Below are 27,009 nucleotides of genomic sequence, written 5' to 3'. Positions count from 1 at the left end.
TTGGAATTCTTCAGTATAGGCAGTGACATCTAGCTCCTTTTGTCTTAAACTTTGTCTCCTTTGATGAAGTTAGATTTCATAATCTTTAAGTAAGTATGTTTCTCTCATCTTGGCACACATCCTTTCCCATGAAGTTATCATGTTCTTACCTTCTTTGACCCTTTCTCCTTGAGTGAAATTCCACCAAGTGAGGGTTGGTCCCTTTAGCTTTGACTTGGTAATTTTTACCTTGTCCTTTTTTGCTATATTTTCACATTCAAAATGGTTGTTCAAGGCTTCTATCCAATCCACAACAACATCAACATCCATCTTTCCCAAGAAGATGGGTAGGTCACCTTTGGCATCCTTCTTGCCAACTCTTTCAAGGGCTTCTATGAAATATCTCTAGTCTACAGGTGAGTTAACCACCTCCTGCTCAAGGGTATCCTCTTCTTCCCCTTCTTCCTCTTGCTCTGAAGGAATCTTTTCTCCCTTTTCCATCTGGCCCTTCATCTTATCAAATTCATCTAATAACCACTTATTGATTTTTTCATGTTCTTGCATCTTCTTTTCCAGTTTAGCATTGGTGACCATGTTTGATGTTTTAGCTTCTAACTCTAATCCAAACATAAAATCTAATTGCCTCAGGAGCTTTCCCCAAGCTCTGATACCAAAAATGATGCAGAGATAAAATTCAACGGAAGCAAAAACAAAAGGAACCAACACCAGCAAGAGATAGATAATAAAATTCTCCTAATTGATTTATCAAATGAACAATACATACACTTGCTTTCCTACAAATTTCTTCTCCTTGTAACTTTCTATCCCAAAAACTTGTCCCTTCACCTAAACCTAAAACTCTATTTATACTTGCTAGGACAATATACGAAACGTTCTAGATTATTACAATATAGAAAATTCTAGATCAATATAGAATAGGGAAGAATGACCCTACAATGGTCTAAAAAAATCCCAAGAAAAGGTCTTATCCTAATGACAAAATCGAGATAAATTTCTCAAGTCGACTCGTGCATAAAACTTGACCTAAATACTTTATTTGAGTGCTCCTGCACCACCAATGAATTCATTGTCATAGTTATTATTGTCATAATAATATTCATATGGTGATATTTCTATCAAGATTTAATTGCCTAGTTTTTAAGTCAAACTCATTGACCCATGTATCATGAGTAGTGATTTACACATGAATCCATCTCTCGTGACAATAAATGAAACACCTAGCACTCATTAGATCTAGGTGATGCTTACACAGGTGAAGCGCCAAGACTTCCTAGGAGGTCACCCATCCCAATACTACTCCATCTCGAGCACACTTTACTACAGAGTTTCCTCCATAGTTAAACCCACTCTACTTGCAACCCCATTTGCAAGCAATCTGGGTTTAACCATAGAGGAAACTCAGTAGTTAAACACAATCAAGTTGGACTAGTACTAGAATGGGTCATCGCTAGGGAAGTTATATTACAATATTTATAAGTTGTAAATGTACCTTGAAGTTTATTTTCACATTTAATATATATCTTTCTCAAAATCTCTATAATGTTTCACTCTTTTTAAATTATTTAATCGTGAATAAAAATATTAATTTTAATGTTCTTTACATTTGTATAACCATTTTAATTTTAATTTTTTTAAGTGTTTACCTTATCTCTATAATTATACCAATGAATTCATTGTCATAGTTATCATAGTTAGAATAATATTCATATGGTGATATTGCTATCAGGATTTAACTGTATAATTTTTGAGTCAAACTCATTGACCCATGTATCACGAGTACAAATTTACACATGAATCCATCTCTCATGAGAATAAATGGAACACTTAGCACTCATTGCTTACAGAGGTGAAGCACCAGGACTTCCTGGGAGGTCACCCATCCCAGTACTAGTCTAGCTCGAGCGTGCTTAACTACAGAGCTTCCTCCATAGTTAAACCCACTTTTCTTGCAACCCCATTTGCAACCGAAGTGGGTTTAACCATGGAGGAAAATTCGTAGTTAAGTGCGCTCAAGCTGGACTAGTACTGGAATGGGTGATCTCCAAGGAAGTTTTGGTACTTCACCTCTGTGAGCATCAACTAGATCCAATGAGTGTTGAGTAGTTCATTTATTCTTGTGAGATATGGATTCATGTGTGAATCACTACTCATGATACATTGGTCAATGAGTTTGATAGAAAAGCTACACAGTTAAATCCTAATAGCAATATCACAATTTGACTTGCTATGGAAAAATGTCTCCTACTTATCAATATTCATATGGATATAACTTTTTATGATAAAAATTAAAAAATTATAAAACTAAAAATTGCCAACATGACGTACGCCATGGACTTCATCAACATAAGTATTAAAACAAGAGTATCATTTATATGTTTGTCCCAATGCCGAATGAGTTATGTAGGTATAAATCTATCAATGGCTTCATCCACACAACTTATTTCTAACTATATGTTTATTCTAATTGAGATAACATTTTCTTCCCAATAGGGATGCCCCATGAGGATATCATTTTAACTTTGTTTATATATAGGGTTAGAGATTTATATATATTATGTCCTTAGTTAATATAGCATATATCAAATTCTTTCAATTGGAGTTGATTTTCACATATCATCCATATGATTTGTGTTCTTCATTTCTAAATATTACAAGCTTATAACTGTTTGGTGGAGTGAATCCTTTGTACAAAAATTGTGTATCCTTAATCTCAAAATAGTGAGAAATCTCCATCGTCTACATGCTTGTTTGCTCCAAATAGTAGGCAACTTAAAGATATTTGACAAATTGTGGCATATCTTAGTGCTACCCATCTTTAACTTAAACATCAATACTTATTTTATTTACTTAAGAATTATTGTATAAAAATATTTATGTTCCTTTATGAAGTATTAATTTTTTCGTACTTAATAATATCTTATTATTATTATAAATAGTCACTACAATTATTATTATTATAGAAAATTACAATTATATGAGTTTTTTATTAATTATAAAATTTTATATATTATAATAAATTTACCATATGACACTTATTTCATTAGTGAATATCATGTTACTCTCACATTATTTATGTGTGATTTACAAAATAAGCTTAGAACATATTATTTTAATTGATTTAAGTATGTCTCTATGTTATCCCAAGATGTTATGCTATGAGATAGATAATGTTTTAATACATTTGAAGATTCGCATATTAAAAGATGTTATAATGAATTAAGTATAAATAATAATAATAATAAATAAATAAATAAACTGTATTAATTTATTAGCTCTATAAAATGAAATCAATAACCTAATTAATTACAAATACTGGGGCAAGAATTGTTAATGCGAGTTTGGGTGAATTTGATTTCTTGGGATCGAGAACTGTGTCTCTGAAAATTTGCTTGGAGTTTTTGTTTGGAAGAGGCATCCGTGCAATTATTAGACTTTCTTTGCCATTCTTTGGTAATCGAGGTAGGGCTCTTTGATCTGATCATGAAGTTTGTTTTTGAATATTAACTATGCAAATAAAAGAATTTTGTGTGCTTTTTCTTTGGTGATATATTATCAGTTTAGATTATATTTTTATTTTATTTCTTTTCTTGATTACTTTTACTCTGTATTTGCTTGTGCAAAAAGGTGTGAATCCTGTATTAGATGATGTCTGCAAATATATGTGACACTCACAGTTTTCACAATGAGATTTGCTAGTTTGAATATTCGCTAGTCCGAAGTAAATGATAACCCTATTTGGCTCACAAAAGAGAGAAATCATCAATGGGATAGAATATCCGAAGATGCTAAAGGCTGCAATCATTTTGGGGAAGAATTGATCACTTTGTGTGGCACATTTGATCTAATAATCTGTAATGGTTTGGCTAGATGGGCTAAGTCAGGCAATTTCACTTGCAACACATACAACGGGGCAAGTGTGGTAGATTATGTAATTTGTTCGCAGCATTTGTATAACAATATTGAAGAAGTTGAAATTGGAGAGCACATTTGGGATCTCAAATCAGAGCATAAACCGTTGTACGTAAATTTGTATTGGGCAAAGGATAGGCGGATTGGGGCAAAAATCCAAGGCCCTCAACACCCACCTTCTCAGGGCAGAATTTTGTTAACTTCAGAAAATAGTAACACTTTCAGGGCTACTCTTGAGGAACTTTGTATGGGACACCCTATGTATAAGCACGGTGTTAACAGTCATGATTTATCAAATCTGATTCATGAGGCTCTTTCAAAATGCAAGAGAGCAAAAAATAGAAAATCTGAAACTAATTGTTTTCCAGCCAATGCATGGTTTGATAAGGAATGCAAGAGGGCTAGGAGAAATCTAAGGGAGTCAAATAAAACTAACCTTGACATTAAGACCTACAAACAGATCCTAAAGAAGAAGAAAATCGATTTTATGTCCACAAGGAGAGAGGAGCTAATTTTCTTGGGCAGAAATAACCCCAAACATTTTTGGAAAGAACTCCAACCAAGGAGGAAGCAAACTGAAAATAATATTACTGCCACCCAATGGTTTGATTATGCTAAGAAACTTTATGAACAAGAGGGTGGAGTGGGACAACCACCTTTGGTCAATGATACCACAAATATTTTTACTGTGCAAGAGATAGAGACAGGGATTAAGAAGTTGGGTGGAGGCAAAGCAAAAGACCTTGTTGCGCTTCAAGCTAAATATTTGAAGTGGGGTATGAAAACTCTTGCACCGCACATCACTGAAATCTTCAACAAAATCTGCCAGGAAGGGTTTTTGAAAGATTGGACAATCAGCCTTGCAATACCACTTTTTAAGAGTGGTGATGTTAACAATCCCTCCAACTACAGGACTATAATGATCAATCCCCTCTTTGCTAAACTTTTTGGCAGTATGATAAAAACTAGGATCAGCAAATGGGCAGAAGAAAATCATAAACGTGCTAAAGGGCAAGCTGGTTTTAGGCCAAAGCACTCGACAGTGGATCACTGTGTCACTCTGAGACACATTATTGAAAAAGAGTAGGAGAAAAAGGAAGAGGTTTTTTGTTGCTTTGTTGACTTCAAAAAGGCTTTTGATACCGTTCCGAGAGACAAGCTTTGGTTGAGGATAGAAGAATTGGGAATTCCTAGGCATCTCAGAGCTGCTGCTCATAGGATGTACGAAGAGGTGAAAGTCAAAATCAGAACTTCAGATGGCATTTCAGAATGTTTTAGGAGCGATATCGGGGTCAAACAAGGCTGCCCTTTATCTCCTACTTTATTTGGTTTATATATTGACAAACTGGAAGAGTGGTTAAACACGCAAAAGCGTGAAGCCATTCAGCTAGGGGAATTTGTTATAAAGCTACTCCTATATGCAGACGACCTCATTTTAATTGCCAAATCTGCTTGTGGTTTGCAAGACCATCTATCTTCTCTTGAGCGCTTTTGTAGAATGGTGGGGATGCAGGTCAATATCAGCAAAACCAAGGTTATGATTTTCTCTAATAATAAAAAACAGCATCAACATGAATTTTATTACAATGGAAGTGTTCTCGAAGAAGTTGCGAAATATAAATACCTTGGCATCGATTTCAACAAAAAACTAAGCTGGTCTAGCTGCAGGTATAGAAGGACATTAGGTGGATGGAAGGCTTTCTACGCTCTTCAGAATAGGTGTCATGAAGCGGAGTTGTGGGATTGGAAAACTATTCAAACCTTGTTTGGTCTTCTTGTGTTGCCAGTTGTTCTTTATGGATGTGAATTATGGGCCAGCCGCACTACTATAGCACAATGGAAACAAATCGAAGGAATCCAAAAGCGCTTGATTACAAGCAAGTTTAAAATTAAAAGCACTGTTCCATATGACATCATGCTAAGTGAAATGGGGGCTGTGCCTATCGAGGCACTTGCTATGGTTCGCCTTTTAAGCTATCTAAAAAGAATCGAAAAAATGGAAGAGGATAGATGGCCGAAAGTTGTCTTTAGGGACACACTATGTAAGCGAAAAAGGACATGGATGCAACAAAACATCAAGTGGATGAGTAAATGGAATATTCATTTCAATATGTGCCCCACAAATAATAAAGAAATAAAGCTCTTTGTTATGGAGAAATTCTACAAGAGAAATTGGGGAAGCGAGATTGGGAGGAAAAAACTATATTATATAAATGAGTTCAACCCCACTTGTGATCAACTCGAAAAAGCGTACATAGGAGCCAACATTTCTTGGAGAGCTAAAATTTTTATTGCTCAGCTGAGAACCAACTCTCACCAACTTCGTTGTGAGACCGGGCATTGGAAGAGGCCAAAGGAGGCTTGGGAAGAGAGAATTTGCAGATTTTGCAATTCTGGGAAAGTGGAAACTGAACAGCACTTTATTCTAGAATGTGAGGCCTACAAGGATAGCAGGGATAAGTTTGCGGATACTATATGTGACAATTCTTGGCATAACCTGTTCAATGAAGAGTACATTGAGCAATTGGGGGGGCTCATCATTAGTCTACACAAGAGGCGAACAACACTACTTAAGTCTGCTTGAGTTGTCTTGCTGTCCCATAGGCTATTTTTAGCCTTGTGGAGGTTAAATTTTTTATCTATCTATCTATCTATCTATCTGTTTGTAATTTTGAGACTTGGCACCCAAAACATATGAAGTAGTTTTTTCATGGACAGATTTGCATATCTTTTCGTAATGCCCAATCTCTTATCTTTGTATTATGACTCGAATTTCTACTTCCTTTATAAAAATTTCCAGCCCAATCTTTATCGTGATTTTCCTTGCTGAATGGATTTTAGTGCAGATGTTCAGTTATTAAAACGAAGCATGTTAAAGTTCATATTTATATATGCTAAAATAAAAGATTGGATATCGTGGAAGTTAATAACTTGTGCAAGAGGATACAATGGTTGTGGTTGTTCGTAAATAGATTTCAGAAATGTGACATTGGAAATAAATATAAAATTGGGATCTATGTTAGTTCTTAGTAATCTTTCAGTATTTATGATGCTATATATTTCTTTAGGAAATGGTGTAGAATAATGTTAATCAATACATTTTTTCATAACTATATATTTATTTATTTATGTAATTTGGAAAAGTTAGTTATGCAAGTTTTATTTCTTCAATTTTAAAATGTTGTTATAAAATAAGTATTAGTTATACATATGGTACCATTTCTTTCATCATGAATAAATCAATTTATTTATGAGGAATAATAAGACCTCGTTTCTTGTCTCTATGAGTATTGTATTCATAGATTTCAGTCAATGCCAATTTATATATTGAGTTAGTTTGTGTTGTATTCAAATAATAGGATGGACATGTCATAGGCATAAAGGAAGAGTGGCTCTTCATAGGGTTCGGGCCCCTAAAGTGGCCAATCTAGAATAGCTCATTAGAGAGTTAAGTAAACAAGTGAAAACCTAAATATATTAACTAGGGTTAAAACATTAATCAAGATAAGGATATCTCCCATCCATGCCTTTAGCGCTAGTATAGGCTAAGGATGGGAATGGAGAAGATGACATAGTGAGCAACATAGTTGAACTTCCTTGTCATCACTAAAGGAGCATCCAACTCTGCTTGAGTCCTTAGGGGTCAAGTCTAGATGGATTAATTGAAGATAACCCAAGGAGAAAGTATCACACTCTTCCCCAATGTACTCCAGTGTATAGTTTTGTATCCTTGAATAATGTTTGCCAACTATCATGTTTCTTATATTTATTTTGATTATTACCTTTTACTTAGCCTTCTTGTGTTTTCTTGTTGCCTATGTTCTTATGGACAATACTTCTACAAGGAATATTGATAATTGCAGACATTCAATATTGTTATATGTGCTTGTACCTATCAATATGTTCCTATCCACCACTTGTTCTCGAATGCTTCTATGTAAATTTTGAAGCACTTTTTATAAATGGTGTTAATACTATTTGCATATAATTGTTCTTCATATAGTTTTAGATTAAGGTAAAAATAGGTTTTGAAGGGGCCCCGAAACCCTTTACATCAAAAAGAAAGATATACCATAAAGCACTACCAAGTTTTAAAAGGACATGAAACCAACTGAACATCTAAACCAGGTTTTACAGGGACCTGAAACCAACAAATGTATCTAGAAAAAGCAACCAGAAAATACACTAGAACCTAGAAAGCAAACAGACTGGAAGGCAAGGCAACCAGTAAAACCTCCCAGACCAATAACCAGCGACCCAGAGCCACAACCCGCTCACCATCACAAAAATAAACCAGTCAAAACAGTGGAACTTAAGATTTTCCTTTTGATTTGAAGTTTCCCTTACGTGACCGAAGGTTCATATCTAAAGGGGGAGCAGAAGACTTAGTTCGCTTACTCTTTACCGCTATCCACCCATCCTTAATCTTTGCAACCTCAGCAACCCAAGCCTTAGAGGAAATAGAACAGTGGAATCCAGGGGGCGCTGAAGCGGCAACAATCTCCCTATGAGAATCAGTCAACAACTGGCCCTTAGGAAGAGCATCCGAAATAGGGGAAGAGACCAAAGAGAGGACACCTTCCTCTTCCGTCGGCTCCAAATGATCACCAGGAGAGACCTCAGCCACAAAATCCACAGGAACATCCAAGGATTGTTTCACCGTATAGTGCTCAGAAGAGGCCCCTGACCACCACGAAGGTGGTCGCCTTGATTTAGACTTCCCAGCAACACGCCGAGCAGCAATGTGACCAGTCAAGTGGCAATTCTTGCAACAAAAAGGGATACCTTCGAAATCCAGCATTTGTGTCCAAGAACCCCTCGAGGAATCCAAGCAAATCGCCTCAAGGAGGCCCTTAGAAACATCCAACTCAACAAGAAAGCGCACACAGGTCGAGTGGAAAATATCAGACATGTCAAAATCCACATATAAGAAAACACCAATAGCATTCCCAATAGTTTCAAAAACCGAATCATGCCAAAGATGTATCAGGAGATTCGGAAGCCGGACCCAGATAGGGAACTTGTTCTTCATATAGTTGATTAAATATATAACCTTGAATTGTAAATATTAACAGACTTGAGATGTTGTAATAGCTCGATATTGCTTAAATGATTTACCAATGTCGCTAATTGTGAAGTCTAATAAGTGTCGTTTAAGGTGGGGACATTTAGGAACCCTTGGGGACTTAGGGATTAGTTGTTAATTTTGAACTCTGATTTTTTATGAATTATGTAAAAATGAAATGGTATTTTATCTTTGCATTCATGTCATGTAATTCTTTATTTTAAGAAAGATTTGATTACTATATTCATGTTTAAGGAAGTGTATTAGCTGTTGCGTTAAAAAAAGGTGTTATAATTCATTTATTAATTGTCATCCTAGATTTCTTAGCGGGGCATTACATCTCAAAGGAAGTCCAAAGTCGTTGTAGCATACTTTATTTGTAGAGCAATCCACTCCCTTCAAACTTGATCTTGAATCTTGTCCTTGCTTAAGCATCATCCCATGCATCAATCCTCAAAAAGAGGAACGCTTTGGATCAAAGCTGCAAACGAAAATGAAATGCAAGTTTAATATTGAAGTACTTCAAATGATCTTTATGAAGATAAACAACTCTTCAAAGGGTGTTTTGACTTTGATCTTGAATTGGATTGAATTTTATTAAACTGGGATTTAGAAATCTGATCGAAATCGTTCTTGGATTTGCTTCTAGAATCTCTACTGCACCTCTTTCTGATTTTCTTCGCTTGATTTTGGTTGTAAGATTCCACTTGAACGATGGAGAATCCACCACCTTTATTTTCAGATATGAATCTATCTTTCAACTTTCCCTCGATCTGATTTAATTTGTATCATATGTTGAAGTTCGCTCTTCTCGAGCTTGATTTGGTTCTACATTTTAAGTCTAGAAATTTGCCTCTTAGATTAATCAAATCTGCACCTCTAGATCAGGGATTTTCACCTTCATAACTGATCCAATTCTAGAATTCGCCTTTTGGGTCTTGATCTATGATCCGATTCGCATTTTGAAGTCTAATTTTCTATTTCCCTTGATCTAATAATTTGCTTCTCTGATAATGCAAATTCGCCTTAATCTTGGATTTAGCTCCTCTTCATGTAATTTTGCTTTGAACTGCTTATTTGATTTGGTTTTGCACTCAACTCTGGGAATTTGTCTTTTAGGTACTGAGGTTCGCACTTGAATTCATTGGAGCTCTAATTCTCAACTGCTAGAGATCTGTACTTTGTTCGCTTCACTTTGCTTTCAATTTCATTTTTGAGTGATGGAATTCGTATCTTAATCTGATTTTTATGCACTCCTTTGTTTAGGAAATTCGGTCTAATCTAGGCTAACTTCACATTCCAATGCTCTTGATTTTGATTTTGATTTTTAATTTGAATTTGGTATTTTATTTGGGAATTCATAGTATTTTTGCTCTTAATTCATCTTGATTTTCTTGAATTCACCTTGTTAGGTTTGAATTTCTGATGTAATTTTGTACTTCACTTCTTGAATCTGTCTTCCAAGCTCGAAATTCACCCTGATCTGCCTTAATCTCAAAATTTGATTTGAATTCTACCCTAAGTTATGATTAAAATGGCACTTCATTGCTTGAGAATTTGCTTCTGCTCTTGATTAAATTCGCCATTTGAAATTGCTTGCATCTGAATTGGCTTATGTTGAAATGATTTATTTGATCTCTTACGTATATGGCGCACATCTTAAATTGCCTTCAATTTGATAAAGAGCCAGCCCTCTTTGAAGTGTTTCTATTGCATTTCAAATCCTTTTCTTATGGGCACTCATCTCAGTATTTGATTTCTCCTTGATAGAGCTGGCCTTTACATTTTTTCCTCATTTTAAATATGTTCCAAAACCTAGCGTGGAAATTACCACTTTGGGCGGAAATACTGATGCCTACAAATCAGAATTTTAGTGGGAAACGATGACGGGAAAACAATTTTTAGTTAGAAATGCTCATGCCTAAGTGTGCAAATCAGAATATTTCGTGAATCAATTGTTAGGTGGAAATAAGAGCAAATTCAGTTTTTAAGTGAAAATATCAATTCAAATTGGATTTTTAACTGTAAATGTATAGAATAAAAAATTTTAAAAACTCCACTTTCAGCTAGAATTCTAGATATTTTTTATATTTACTTAGAATTCTTTTGAATTTTATATTTTCCAACTGAGTATTCTTTGATTTTACTTTCAATTCGAAATTTTTATTATTTTGTTCTCACTTGGCAATTTACAAATTCTCTATCTAGCATATTGACTTGAAAACATTTTGCATCAATTTGCAACTTTGACCACATTTTTCAACTTGATGAAATTAAAAATTCCATCCTCAATTCCCAAAGTCGACAATTCTTTCTTCCACAACTTTTCAACTCCATATTCATTAGAACAATTTCATCATATTACTCTCCTCATCCTTAAAGGTTGTCTCAAATCTTACAATTTGGTCACGGACTTCCATTCCAATTCTAGATTTCAAACTTCAAACAAGAATTTCCAAAATACTCCTAGAGATTAAATCCTCCTCAAACCAAGATTTTGCAATTGAGATTTAACCCTACAAAATTTGTTCATTCCAAATCTCAACCTAAGTACTCCTCACTCCGCTCACCCCTTCCCTAATAGCTAGGAGACTAAGAAACCCCAAAAATGTTGCAACTATGGACAACTAAGCTGAACACTTGAGATAGCAAGGGAAAAAAGGGGGATCCCCATTTGCTATTAGGCATGTGTTTTACAACACTTTTTGCATATAGATGTATATATAGTGGTTGAATTTCTTTTCACAATCACACATTTGTGCCCCTATTGACCATATTCCTTTGACCAAGGTGACAAAAAAATCAACTATCCAAACATCCCTCACTATACTTGCAAGTGGACCCAATATGAAGCTTTGATACTTTCCCTAGTTGTGCACCATTCTCCCAGTCACAATTTCTCACTCTTGTTATTATACCCTCTTGAATATCCATGAATGCATAACATAAGATCCACAAAACATAGCAATCCTATTCATTTCTCAAGTTAATTTTATTTTGTATCTAAAACTTATGCATTCTTTAATTCTTATAGCAAATTATGTGTGGAATATCCATCTCAAACGCAAAGGATCAAATGAATGATAAAATCCCTAGACTAGGAAAGCATTTACCTTTATCCAAAACAAAAGAATATTTAGATATGTGCATTTCCCATTTCTTTGTACACATGAAGATGCATTCATTAAACAATCCATGTCTTGTGTTGGTGTTATCTTCCCTAATCAAGGCTTTTCAAACAATTTAGAAACAAAAAATCAAGTTGTCATGGTGTCCAAGTCAATTACAATGCTCGATTACAACTTTCCCCATGCTTGCGACAACAAGAAACTGTAATTGTTGCTTTTGATTGGCATCATATTTCTAGTGATCAATTTCCCAATAAATTTGGTGTATGTACCTCTTGCAAGACTCTAAATGCTCATTATATAGAACATACAAGAAGATGAATCTCCTTGATACTTAAGTAGGAGATATTTTCCACAGCAAGTCAAATTTTGATATTTCCATAAGGATTTAACTATGTAGTTTTTGAGTGAAACTCATTGACCCATATATCATGAGTAGTGATTCACACATGAATCCATCTCCCATGAGAATAAATGTGAGAGTTAGCACTCATTGGATCGAGATGATGCTCCCAGAGGTGAAGCATCAAAAATTCCCAAAAGGTCACCCATCCCAATAATACTCTAGCTCGAGCCGAGTCCCCTCCATGGTTAAACCCACTCTGCTTGCAACCCCATTTCCAAAACCATCACCAAGTGTTGTGCCTTATGAACCATTCATTAGAAAGCCCCTTAAGCTCATCAATTGATAAGTAGGAGATATTTTCCATAGCAAGTCAAATTGTGATATAGCTATCAAGATTTAACTGTGTAATTTGAGTCAAACTCATTGGTCCATCTATCATGAGTAGTGATTCACACATGAATCCATCTCTCGTGAGAATAAATAGAACACTTAGCACCCATTTGATCTAGGTGATGCTCACAGAGGTGAAGCACCGGGAGGTCACTCATCCCGGTACTACTCCAACTTGAGCGTGCTTAACTACCGAGTTCCCTCCATGGTTAAACCCACTCCGCTTGCAACCCCATTTGCAAAACCTTCACCAAGTGTGTGCCTTATGAACCATTCATTAGAAAGCTCCTTAAGCTCATCAATTGATAAGTAAATATCCACAACAAGTCAAATTGTGATATTGCTATTAGAATTTAATTGAGTAGGTTTTGAGTCAAACTCATTGACCCGTTTATCATGAGTAATGATTCACACATGAATCCATCTCTCATGAGAATAAATGGAACACTCAACACTTATTGGATCGAGGTGATGCTCATAGAGGTGAAGCACTGGGACTTCCTAGTAGGTCACCCATCCCAGAACTACTCCAGCTTGAGCACGCTTAACTACGGAGTTCCCTCCATGGTTAAACCCACTCTGCTTGCAACCCCATTTGCAAAACCTTCACCAAGTGTTGTGCCTTATGAACCATTCATTAGAAAGCACCTCAAGCTTATCAATTGATAAGCAAAGTGGATTTAACCATGGAGGGAACTTCGTAGTTAGGCGCGCTCAAGCTGAAGTAGTAGTGATTCACATATGAATCAATCTCTCAATGAGAATAAATGGAACACTTAGCACTCATTAGATCTAGGTGATGCTCATAGAGCTAAAGCTCTGGGACTTCCTAGGAGATCACCCATACCATTAATACTCCAGCTCGAGCACACTTAACTACAGACTTCCCTCCATGGTTAAACCCACTCTGCTTGCAACCCCATTTGCATAACCTTCACCAAATGTGGTGCCTTATGAACCATTCATTACATAGCCCCTTAAGCTCATCAATTAAATAAATGGAATACTTGACATTCATTGGATCTAAGTGATGCTCACAAAGGTGAAGCACCGAAACTTCCCTAGAGGTCACCCATCCCAGTATCCCAATGCTACTCCAGCTCAAGCATGCTTAACTACGAAGTTCCCTCCAAGGTTAAAGTCACTCTGCTTGCAACCTCATTTGCAAAAACCTCACCAAATGTTGTGCCTTATGAACCATTCATTAGGAAGCCCCCTTATCAACTGATGAGCTTAATGGGTTTTCTAATGAATGGGTCAATGAGTTTGACTCAAAAAACACAGTTAAATCCTGATAGCAATATGAGAAATTGACTTGATGTGGAAAATATCTCCTACTTATCAATTGATGAGCTTAAAGGACATTCTAATGAATGGTTCATAAGGCACAACACTTGGTGCAAATGGGGTTGCAAGCAGAGTAGGTTTAACCATGGCAGGAACTCCTTAGTTAAGCGTGATTGAGCTGGAGTAGTATTGGGATGGGTGACCTCCTAGAAAATCCCGGTGCTTCACCTCTATAAGCATCACCTAGATCCAATGAGTGCTAAGTGTTCCATTTATTCTCATGAGAGATGGATTCAGGTGTGAATCACTACTCATGATATATGGGGTCAATGAGTTTGACTCAAAAACTACACAGTTTAATCCTGATGGCAATATCACAATGAATCTCCTTGTTTCTCAAACCTTTTAAAAGAAATTAATATTGCAAATTATATTCAATATGTTTGTCTCTGCACAAAAGGTTTAGAAGTATGATAAAACCTGACCTTAAAAGTGCTGAACTTTTATATAAAACAAAATCAGAGACATCACGTTCAGCAGGCACACTTGATAGTAGTTACTACAGAATATGGCCTTCATCCTAGTACACAAGAAAACACATTTTAGAGGTCCCTTTTTAATAATTTACAGGCAAGGGGTTTGAGAATGCAGCTTCTGAAATAAACACAGTTTTACTTCTGATGATATGATAATATATTCCATAGTATATTAGCAGCAGCTCTAAACCTTAAAATTATGATGATATTAACCCTACTAAAATGTTTCTGAGGATTTGAGCTCTGCATTTGACAATAATTTTCTTTTAAAAACAAAACTTACAAAACCATTTCCTATAATAACAATCATCTTGTCCAATTTGCAATGGCACTGAAATTGGCCAATTTGAATATGCAGATCTAGGAAACATGCAAAAATAAATGACCATTCAAAAGCTGAACCACCATAAAGATACTGACCTTGCCACCAAAATAGCCAAGCAACCTTAATTTAATATGATGACAATTGCATCACCTTCTCTATATTACCCAAGCTTTTTAATTGCTTCTACATCAAACTCAGAAATGTTAAATTTGGATAAAATGCTAAAATTTCTCTTGAAGTATCAAGCTAAAGGATGTAATAGAATCAACAATTTGACATGGAGCTAATTTTCCTTAATATGTAAAGAACGTAGAATCTTCCATATACTGACTACAACCAATAGATTCCATATGCCATAAACTTGCATAAACAAATCATGGAATATATAGGCAATTGAATCAGTTTTTACAGACAACAATCATGCATGCCTCTTCCAGCGAGTTCATGTATGCCTCTTTCAGCAGACTTCAACTCAATCGCAAGCTGATCCTCGAAGCAGAATTACAAAATAATGAACTTTCAGGGAGAAGTGTATGATACATGAAGAAGATGCTGTATCTGGTACAAGATTGTACTACTGATATCCATGCCAATGAAATCCAGCCAGTAAAGACAAGCTGAAATGAGGCCAAAAGAATTGGCCCACCTTCAGGTTCAACTAAATACAAGAAATGCATTGAGCATGGTAATTTTCTGAGAAGATTCATGGGAGTAAATCCAACCAACCATGTACTCCATAAAAGATTTCCATCAAATAGGTGCCAACGAAATATGACTAGCAGAGACAAGCTGGCACAACATGAGCCAAATGAGTTGAGCCAACTTCGAGTTCAATTAAATCCACAACTCACAATGACGATCCTGACTTTTTAAGAAAATACATAGAGTGAATCCAATCCTCCATGTACTTCATAAGAGGACGCTGCCATTTAGGGGTAAAGGATAGATGCCAGGTATCCTTGGCTCTCAACAATGGACAAGTAATGACTCAGTTGCTCCCTTCTTGGGAACACTGATCCATGACTTGCATCATGCATCAAAAGAGCCAATGTTTGCAAAGATCAATAGCAATGAAATCTTTGTAGATATTTCAAAATCTCAATCCAACATTTTCTTCCATTCACTGAGTTAAGGACAGTTTCCTTTCATCCAACCTGAAGTGAAAGGACTGTACAATTGTCAACCAGAGCAGAGAGTGCTGTCATTGCAAGATTCTGAAAGAATCAACCATATTTATCTGAATCTTTCAGCATAGGATCACCTCAACCAGGAGGAACTGTCCTTCATGAGAAACTAGCTGATAAAGTGATTAACCTCATTTCAGAATATGAAACACGGTTCCTAATAACAAATATATACCAGAAATTATCCTAGCCAGTTTTGCAATAGAGTGGCTCTGGTCTAGAAGAAAAGGAATGTAATTGTGCCCACTCTCCTTGCAAACACTAAAATAATCTATGTTGCCACCGGGATTTAGCAAAATGACGCTGCATCAGACGCACATAAAGACCATTCTTTTCCATCAGAAAATCATGAGTGCCCTCTTCAATAATACGGCCATCATTTAAAACAACTATTGTATCTACGTGCCGCATCATTGCAAAATGGTGTGCAATGATAAGTGTTGTCTTGTTCCCCAATATCAACGTACCCAAAGCTTCTTGCACCACACGGCTAGATTCTGACTCTACATTAGAGCTTGCCTCATCCAACAGCAATATTGGTGCATTCTTCAAAACAACTCTAGCAATAGCAATTCTTTGCTTTTGACCAGGAGTGAGATCAATGCCTCTCATACCGACATGAGTATCATATCCATGTGGCAAGCTACTTATGAAGTGATGTGCATTTGCTATCCGTGCAGCTTCCTTCATCTCAGCTTCACTTGCATTGTGTCTAGCATAAATTATATTTTCCCGTATGGAAGTAGAGAAGAGAACAGGCTCTTGTTGAACAAGACCCATATGACTTCGAAGCCAGCGCAAGTTTAATGTCCTGATATCTTTTCCATCCAGAAAAATTTGACCAGCAACTGGGTCATAGAAGCGCTCAAGAAGTGCAATTATTGTGCTTTTACCTGATCCAGAAGCCCCCACCACAGCAACAGTTTGACCACCGTTCACTTTGAGGTTGAAATTACTTAAAATTGTCACTTCTGGACGAGTTGGATAATGGAAATCAACATTTTTCAGCTCAATTGTTCCATAAACATTAGGAAGCTTCAATCCAGATGCATCATCTGAATCAATCTTAGGTTTCCGATCAATTATTCCGAAAACTGAAACAAGTGACTTACGGCGTTTTAAAATGTATGGAGCTAATCCAAAAGGTTCTACCAGTGCAAAAGATACAAATGAAAATATCATGTATTCTTTCAAGATTCTAGACATGTCACCTTGGCCCCTCTTGATAGCCATGGATGCATACCATAGCAGAAAAGCATTACAGGCAAACAGGAGGAATTGTGATCCACCAAAAGCAATTCCTTTTAGCTGTGAATGATAAATGCTGTGTGCAAGAATACGGTCCAGCTGTATTTTATAGAGTTTCATCACCTTTTTCCCAGCACAAAATGCAACAACAGTATAAATATTTCTAACTGCATCCTCCAGAACTAAAGATGCTTTCCTATGCATTTCTTGGATACCCCCTGAAAATCCAGCAAGCCACATTTTCTGTGCACAATTGCAGGTCAAAAATAATTTAGCTTACTGAAGATATGAAGAATAGGAACGTTTAAGAAAATTGAGTACAAAACACATTTTATAAAACATGAAAATATAGTACATACAAATATCTGAGATATTACAGAAATTTAGGATCAAACTTACGATGTTTTGGCTGTCTGTTACAAACCAAGAAAAAAACATTACTACATAATATTCCAATTTAAAGACAACATTATATATTGTCATTATTTTGAGACTTGAGTACTTCATGGTCATTCATGTAGTTGTTGAGTATATAATTGGTTTGTAACATCCCCAAATTATGAGTATTCAAATTTTTCCCTAAATCACATTTTTTGTCAAACAAGTAGAGTTTTAGAGATCACTTTGACTCTGGTTTGAAGCCATGCACACATTAGGATTTATTCTTTATAATCATAATTCATCAGTAAATATTAAAACTTCTTCAACAACAAATGTGATCAAATCATTAATTTCCTAAAATTAACATTAAGGTGATCCAACTATAGAGGTTGAATCGGCTGATTTGATGAGGTGCCCCAGAAACCTCCTACCCTAGGCCCAAGAGCAGATATACCACCCCTCTTGGCCTTAGGTGACCCATGCCATACATATAAGCAGCATACCATCTCTCCATCTCACCACCCCTGACATGTCTCTAGTTATTGAACATTCATTTCCCATGCTAGAGATAGTGAGGAATCTTCACAACTGAGTGCCCTGAAAGTCATCATTCCTAAGCCCAAAGGCAGTCCACTTTATCCTTCTTTGGCCCCATGGGGACTCCCTGTCTCAACCATGAGGTGGTGGCATGCTTAGAAGGTGACCTCATCACTGTTAACCCCAATTGGAAATCATAATTTCTCCCATCATGACAGATTACTGCAGTCAGAGATAAAAACACAGCTTCTTATCAAATCACATATTCTGTACACTCATATATTAACTAAGCCATGAGTAATGAATTGGCAATGTATTTATTGTCTTATAAATATAAGCTTCAGAAGTATATCACTGCACATCTATGAGCACAAGCAGCAGCCATTTGCAATTAAACTGTATGTACATGTTTCAGTAGTAAGCAAACACAGATAGACTCATGATGTTGTGTATACATATTGAGTTGCTCATACCAGATATTGCTGAACATTTGTACATAACTACATATACATTTCTAGATTTATGAAAGTGCTGATGTGTAAGAATCCCTAGCCAGTAATACCGTTAGCAAACATCAATTTCACCAACTGATCATTAGTTTGACATTTTGTCAAACAACTGGCAGGCAAACTTGTGCTCCTTGTAATGCCTATTGTCCAACTTATTCAATTACATACATTACTAACAGCCAATTTTAATATCAGAACGTTGATAGCCGATAGGCAATTAAATGAACAGCTCCACCTTATCATACATTGCATTTTTCAAAATACCATACAGAATTTCACAAGCAATCAATTTATCACAATTGTAAAAACCTGGAAGTTCAGACCAGTTGATCGATTTGCAGGAAGTATGCACTTGAAGGCAGACTTGTAAATGTCTAAGATCTAGTCGTAAATCACAGGATGAAGCCATGATGCCTGTAACAGCAGCATGTCGGAACTCCCATGTATGGACGACAAACTCCACAATTCGACTCCTAGAAGGTGGCCACCAATATCAGTTGCTAATGGCCGCCAAAGTACAGATTCAAGCTGCAAGCAATATGTATTTTGTAGCAAAGGCATCCCAAATTCTGATAAAGAATTGCCCAGGTCAACCAGATATTGCTGCACCTAAGAAAAGAGTTTTTTGTGCATGAAACTCTAGTGACATGAAACTCTAGTGATAAATTGCTAGCAGAGCTGGAAATTGCCCACGCTACAGAAGACCACAAACTGGGGTACAAAGCTATAATTCCAATGCCAATATGGTACATTATAGAATTCAATAACAATAATTAACAGGGATACAAAATCCCTAACCCAACTACACCCAGACTCAGATAATTGCAGAAGAAAAACAAGAGTCGGATTACCAATTTCCTTTACAATAAACCCTTCTTCTCAGACTAAGTAGAGTAAGAGAAGACTCTAGATCCTCCAATGAACAAAATACTCCTCAGCCACAGTGAACACAGTATGAGGAAGCTCCAATTTTCAGATTCAATCCACTATACTTCAGGAGGGGGAACGAATTCACAATTTCAGAATTAATTCACAATACCTCAACTGTGAATTTACATTGCAGTTCTCAGCTATAAACACTTGTACTTCAGCAAGGGGACAAACTTCACACTCAAAAAGCCACAAAGGCAACAAAAGAAAATAAATTATCCAAGTTTGCTTTCCTCAACAAATGGGCTCGTATTTATAACCTCCAGATTCCCTTTTGATGCCAAATGTAACTTCACTCAAAAAGCTTCACCACACAACATTAACTAGAAGCTTCCATAAGATTCTCTCACCTGACTTAGCTTAACTAATTAATAAATGGCTCTCTCCAAAGATAACCTTCAACTTAGTGAAATTGTAAAGTTAAATTATAACTTTATAATAAGTCATTTAATTATTTAATAATAATTTGGCCACTAAAAATATAATAACTCCCAAAATACTCATCATTTAAATATGTCGTATGAAATAAGAGTCATACCTATTATTTCTCCATGTGACCAAATGCACTTTCCAAAAATAGGAAGGGTCCATCTCGATCAACACCTACTTACCACAAATAGTAAGTACACAAAACTAAGCCCAAACGAAGTCCAATATAAGCCAAATGAAGACCAACCTATAGCTTACTGAATTGTGGAGAAGATAAGACCCTCCCAAGCCAAACCACTACCTCAAAAGACCCTCTATCCACAATAATTAGCCTACGAGGATCACAATAATAGGCTAATCCCTAAAACTTTGATATTGACAAAAATGGGGATATTGACCCACCTTTCTATCAAAATGTCTTTTCCTTATTCTTTGCTTCACTGAAATATGTTTGTTCATTCAAATATATATCTTGCTCAAAGAAGAAAGGGAGGAATGATAAAGGCATGTCCCTTTTCCTCATAATTAATTTCAATTTCTTTATAACATAATTACATTGATTCAATATGCAAATTTTCTCTTTGTGATTAAAGACTTTGTATTAAATCTTAACTAGCAGCTATCAATAATTCTTCCAAGCACAATGTTATCTGTCTTACTAGCCTGTGTTCCACACCATCCACGTAATTTATAATGTTTCCTTTTGTTTGACTTTATTAATACTCTTAAGTGCAGTGGTGTAAGGTTTCTCCAATATATTTATATTTTACCATCGGTATGTAATCGCTGATTTGTTCTGAATAAGGTATTGCTGGAATATAGTCATGGGTTCATTGTTGACCATAATTATGAAACACTATTTATTCTAAATAATTTCCAAATTCCATCATTGCTTTCCCTTATGTTAACTATTCAGATTTTGGGGAACAAAATATCCCCTAGTCTCAACCTGGTATCTCATTACCTCATTCTGAATAGATATGTATTTGTCTCTTATAATATATCATAATTGCCACCTTTTGACAGGTTACTGCTGATTGCTGAAGTGCCCACTATATTTTCTTGGATATGTATCAACATAGGACAATAATTATCACTATATCTCTCATAAGCAGAATCCGTCAAGCATTTCTCAACTCAATGAATAACCAATATCACATTTGCAGATCATTAGTGAAGCAATGCCAAGACATGTTTAACTACTCCATGTTATGATTCTCTTGAGAATATCAATGAGGATCAGTGATGGTATGAAATTGCTAATTAAATTGTTCATGATGTACGCTTAATATCATATGTGATATGGGTGTAACCAATTGCTCCCAATGAGCAACCTTGTTCAATATCATCTGCTGATTGGTGACTGGAGAACAACATTCCATCTTATTGTCTAGGTTTTACTTGAAGATAGAAAACCATAAAGTCTTATAAATAGGTGGTTTTCCTTTGAAAGAACATCATTTTAGATCACGAATGCTAAATCAGTGTTATGAAAAGGATAGGGTTATCTCAATTAGGGTTTTGAATAGGGGCATGACATGGTTGCCCTGCACTATCTTAGGGCCCATTTGGTTGCTGGAATAGGAATAGGAAATTAGGAATATGTTTTATATTCTCTATTTGGTGCACCAAATCAGAATAGGGAATAGATACTCCCATTTTACCACTAAAATGAGCATATGTCCATTCCAAAAAATAGTTGTTATTGGAATGGGCTATTCCTATTCTCAATAATACTTTCTCAAATTATATTTTTTTTGGTGTCCGTTCTTATGTGCACATACTCGCTCATTTGACAACGACATCATTTCTTCTGTAAACATTGAAGGGTCGAGTTTGATAACAAAGGAAGCTTGCACAAGTTGGATGTAGTGATGTTCCGACTAAGAGATCAAGTCATGGAGCTTGGGGGTTGTAGATCTTGGGCAATCGGATTCTACGTGTTGTGTGAGTAAGATCGCAAATGGGCCAGTTAGGTCGATCACAATCGAGGGCTCCAAAAAGAACTCGATCCTGTGCGTTTGGTTGTCGGCTCGGTGTGAATGCTTGCTTGAGGGTTCACTGCCAAATGTGATTGGTGAGAAATGAGATTGAAGGCATTAAACTCATGCTTTCAATAGCATTTCTAGAGTACAAAGAGTACCTCGTCTGAGATAAATGGATAGACATTGAAATAGCTAGGTTTCTAAAGGAAGAAAGTGAAATGGCATTATGGGATGGCGCCTTCAACCAATATGCATTTGATATAAAACTTGCAAAATTAATGAGATACCTATTTCATGCTTATCCTACAACCTGTGTAGTCCAAGAGATCATAATGCATTGGGGAACTCTACCACACACTCTGCATGCCTCAGCCTTCCACGGCATTTGGATTTGATAGTCTTTACTGGTATTACATCAATGATCATCCTGCATCACAGCATCAATTTTGAGGCCACCAAAATAACGATCTTTTAGCAATTGGATGCATCGTCATTGTTTGCACTGGCAGCAGGATTGATCATTATTTCGTAGAAGCAAACAAAGTTCCTAAGCAATAGCATGGTGCTATAGAAAGAATGAGTTCAATATCTTTAGTGTCTCTAATTTGAAATTGGATACCACATCAGTAGTCAGATTCATGGCTTAGTTCATTGTGCTTGGTGGTGCTCGATAAAAATGGGATCGGGGTAATGTCTTCACACCAAATGTGCAAGTGTGATCAACAGATTCTACAGATATGATGCTCTCGATAAAAATGGGATCGAGGTAATGTCTTCACACCAAATGTGCAAGTGTGATCAACAGATTCTACAGATATGATGCTCGAACTTGATCCTATTTGAGGAACTCGGTAACATAAACTTAATCTTATTCCAATTGTAATTTGTACAACCAAACAAGAGATAACATATTCCCAATCAAATTCCAGGTGAACCAAATGAATTTGGGATTTTCATTTTCCATTCTTATTCTCCATTCCCATTCCTAATCCCATTTTTAATTCTAATTTTTAATTCCTATGCCTGCAACCAAAAAGGCCCTTAATGAATTTAGAATTTAAAACCCAAGATATGGTGCAAATGAGGTCAAGAGGCTGATAAATTAAGTGTAAGGGTTGAATTGCCTTTGGACTACAAAAGAACCAGTATATAGAGTAACTGCGTCCATACTCATGGCATTCTGAATTTCCTTATGATGTGTGTGAAATCAAATTTTGAACATGGCATTCATTTTCAATAAACTTCCCCAATTAACCTTTCGACTCCAAATGCCCCTTAAAACTTTACTGCTTCTATTGAGAACATGTCACTTACAGTGATGATAAGATATGATATGCATGTAAGAGCCCAATTTCTGCAGCAATATTTAAAAGCATATTTCTGTAATTCTTACCTTGACCTAATAGATCCAAAAAGGAAACCTCAATCTGTTCCATTGAAGAGTTCTCTAGTAAATGCTCTTGAATTATACATTGTGACTTGTAATGGTTGATGTCAACCATTACGGAAGTTATCACACGTGTTGTTTGGTAAGAATATACACTAGAAGCTGCAGTTCTATTATCAAATTTTCTACCCCAACATAGTGGAGGCATTCAAAGAGTAGAATGCTTACGGTTGGGAGGTGCTGAATACCATAGTTGGAAAACTCGCCAAATCCAAAAACTCGCCGAGCCCCCCAAAAGTTTAATCGGGAAAAACTCGGCCATTTAAAAAAAAACTCGGGAAAACTCGGGAACCTAAAAAAACCGCTAAAATTTAATTCAAAATACATTTTTTTGCAAATTTCAATGAGAAGATGCATCTAATGAGTTCATTATAGAGAACACAAAAGAAAGAAGCAGGAGTTTAGATATATATAAATGCATAGTGGGTACAAAATCACATTCTCATGCTGAATGCTAATGGCAGGAAGCATAATAGTAAATAATTTCTATCAAACTACAAGTAAAAACATCATTACAATCACATTTTCCTCTTTCTAGCTCTACTAGCATATTGTAACTCTCTATCTTACATAATATATATAGGCTTTTTGCCTTTTGTTTTTAACAAAAAAATTTATTTTTTTTTTTTTTAATTTTAAAAAATAATAATAATTAAAAAAAGAATTTTTCTGAAAAACTCGCCGATTTTTTGCAAAAACTCGGCGATTAGTCGGCGATTTTTCACAAAAACTCGGCGATTTTTTCTTGCGATTAAATTTGGAAAAAAAATGCCAGTCCCAAAAACTCGGCAATTAGTAGAAACTCGCCGATTATTCGGCGATTATGCCAACTATGCTGAATACCTTGGAATTATCAGATGAGTGTTACACGTATCCTCTGCTGCAGTATTCTTCCATTCATACAAAGCCTTTGGGAATTTAAGTGTGCCTTTTATTAAGTTAATCCTAGTCATGTATCCTATATCTAGATCATAGTTATTAAAATACTTTTCAAGCTTTCATTCAAAAAAACATACAATTATTTTAGGTGTGTTATATTACCAATTTTGACAAAAACAAAATCATTTCATTTGGAAGACCATTTTTTTCCTGATATAACATTAAAGTACAATGACACCTAAACTGGGGTTGTGTAAAATTGGTACCAAAGTTCTAAATAATCTCAGATGTCTGATACATCCATCCCCATTTAGGTGGTTGATTGGGATGTTAAACTACAAACAAGTGATGTCCTTTTTTTTTCTTTTTGCAGGGCATTAAACTTAGTCTACCATAATTTTAACAGAATAACTAGTCTATCTCTATTGAACAAGAATAGACTTACATTGTTGCACAAAGATCAAGGAAAAGAGATTAAACATTTTAACGGACAATCTGTGTTCCTCTCCCTCAAATTGCACAGCATTTCTCGTAGCCTTCTCCAAAGACTGATCAATATTTGTTTATTAGCAGGGAAAACCCTGGTAAGAAAGGAAACCCAGAACTCAATGGCTTTTTTACTCTTACAATGCCAAAGCTCGATCACCATCACAAAATCAGCATTTATGTTTGCTTGGACTTGTGAAGGAAATCACATAGACTTTCACAATATGGTAAAAGTCCATACAGAACAGGAATAACAAAGATGCAGAGTGTGATACAAAATAGGCTGAAATTCATACAGTTATACCAAGTGAGAAAAAAAGAATGCACAAAACAATGACCAACAACTGGAAATTGTTTCCTCGTGAGACAACTATAATAAAGCCTACTATTCTCCAGAGCAATATGTTTACAGATGCAAATTATAACATAAGAAACAATAATATGTTTTTACATAAACTAATAGAAACTATATTTGCATATAGTATATACAGATCATAGCACCATAGATTGAGAGTAAAACAACATAATCATATGGGGAAATTAGCAGAAATAGGAAAATTTTCATCTATGCACATAAGCAATATACAAATTCTCCAGTAAACAACAACAACAAAAAATACATTGGGTCAGGAGATATCTTCCCATGGCTATCATCAGACAAGATGCTAGCATATGTTCAGACTATGATAGACATCAATCAAAGGCAATTGCATATATACAGATAAAAAAACTAAATAAATGACAAACACACTTGCACGTCACCATGTACTTAATAATCAATAATCCCATGCCAAAACATTGTTTTTTTGTATTATGTATAAACAACTATGACGCCGGGGTATCAAATCCCTTCATTTTTTGGTTTTGTTTCCTTGTCCTTTTCTGGAGGTCAAATTTTGGTTTTAGTTGTCAGATTCCTTGCTCTCTCATCTCTTGACATGTGGCCAGAGAGTGGGTTCCACCTCACTTTGATTGGATAATAAAATTCTTGTATCTTGTCTCTCCAATCCTTTGTTGAATGTTCGGCAAGTTTGGTGAGGAAAGTAAAGAGCATGAGAGAAATAAAAAATCAGCTTTTGGCATGACTGTAGTGAAGAGTGGAGGTTGGCTTGAAAGAAGAAATGATATTGCATTTTTCCAGAAGGGAAGAACAATTTTTTTAGGTAGGATTGGTTGCTAACATCGATCAAGAGAAACAACCCCGATGGAGCCGTGAGATGGGTTTTTGCAGACAAAAACAAGACCATTGTAAGGCACGGAGGAGGAAAAACATAGACGGTTCTGTTTAAGAGCAGAGTAAATTGAAATTCAAAGTTGAAATTGATTTATGCATTTTCCAGGAGAGACTTTTCCGGAGAAAGGGGGCACTGTCTTAGACAAAAGTTTATAGCCTGTAACAGGGGATAAGATAAACAATAACTGATTTCCACAATCTGTAACAGGGGCTTAGATTGCAATTAATGATTTTTAATTTTCTCCCTATTTTGCAGAAAATGAAATTGATGCTCATTAACAATTTCTGTTTTGTTTGCTCTGTGTTCATGGCACCCATATTGACAGAGTTAACTTGCATTAGTTGTTTTTGTTAATCATCCATCATATTTGGTATCAGAGCATTCAATTCCTATTACTTTAATGAATTACTGTTTGTAGGGTGAGATCCTGTTGCCTTTGAGGAAAGAATTAGTTTATGTTGTTTTGTTTGTTTAATGAAATGGTTTGCATTGTTTCTACTTAAAAGATAATGCAAAAGATTTGAAGGCTCTTTACTTGACTTTACCACCCATTGAGATCAGCTCTCTGCAGCCATAAGCACACAATGCACCCCACTTTAACAGTCCGATGACGAAAATATCACTGCTAAACATTTGTGTATATGTTTAGATGGGAGGAGAGGAAGTGAATTTTTGTAACAGAACCAATTCAGATAAGTTCATCTAGTTGGTGCTAAGTGACTGGTTCTGGTACATAGTGGGGTATGGGTATGGGCCTCTACCATGCTGGTACA

General features: G+C 35.8%; 1 protein-coding gene across 1 annotated transcript in view; it reads right to left on the bottom strand.

Annotated features, from left to right (window-relative positions):
• Positions 1 to 15,257: 15,257 nt before the first annotated feature.
• LOC149571999 (ABC transporter B family member 20-like) overlaps positions 15,258 to 27,009 on the bottom strand; it is a 141,672-nt gene continuing 129,920 nt past the window's right edge. The window contains exon 12 of the mRNA XM_089813370.1: positions 15,258 to 17,661. Within this exon, the coding sequence (XP_089669496.1) occupies positions 16,432 to 17,661 (1,230 nt within the window). The 3' untranslated portion in view covers positions 15,258 to 16,431. The remainder of the gene's footprint in view (positions 17,662 to 27,009) is intronic.

Source organism: Cupressus sempervirens, chromosome 2, assembly GCF_028749045.1.
Source record: "Cupressus sempervirens isolate cs-2001-9-10 chromosome 2, ASM2874904v1, whole genome shotgun sequence".
Lineage (NCBI taxonomy): Eukaryota > Viridiplantae > Streptophyta > Pinopsida > Cupressales > Cupressaceae > Cupressus > Cupressus sempervirens.
This window is presented reverse-complemented; position numbering and strand designations above follow the sequence as displayed.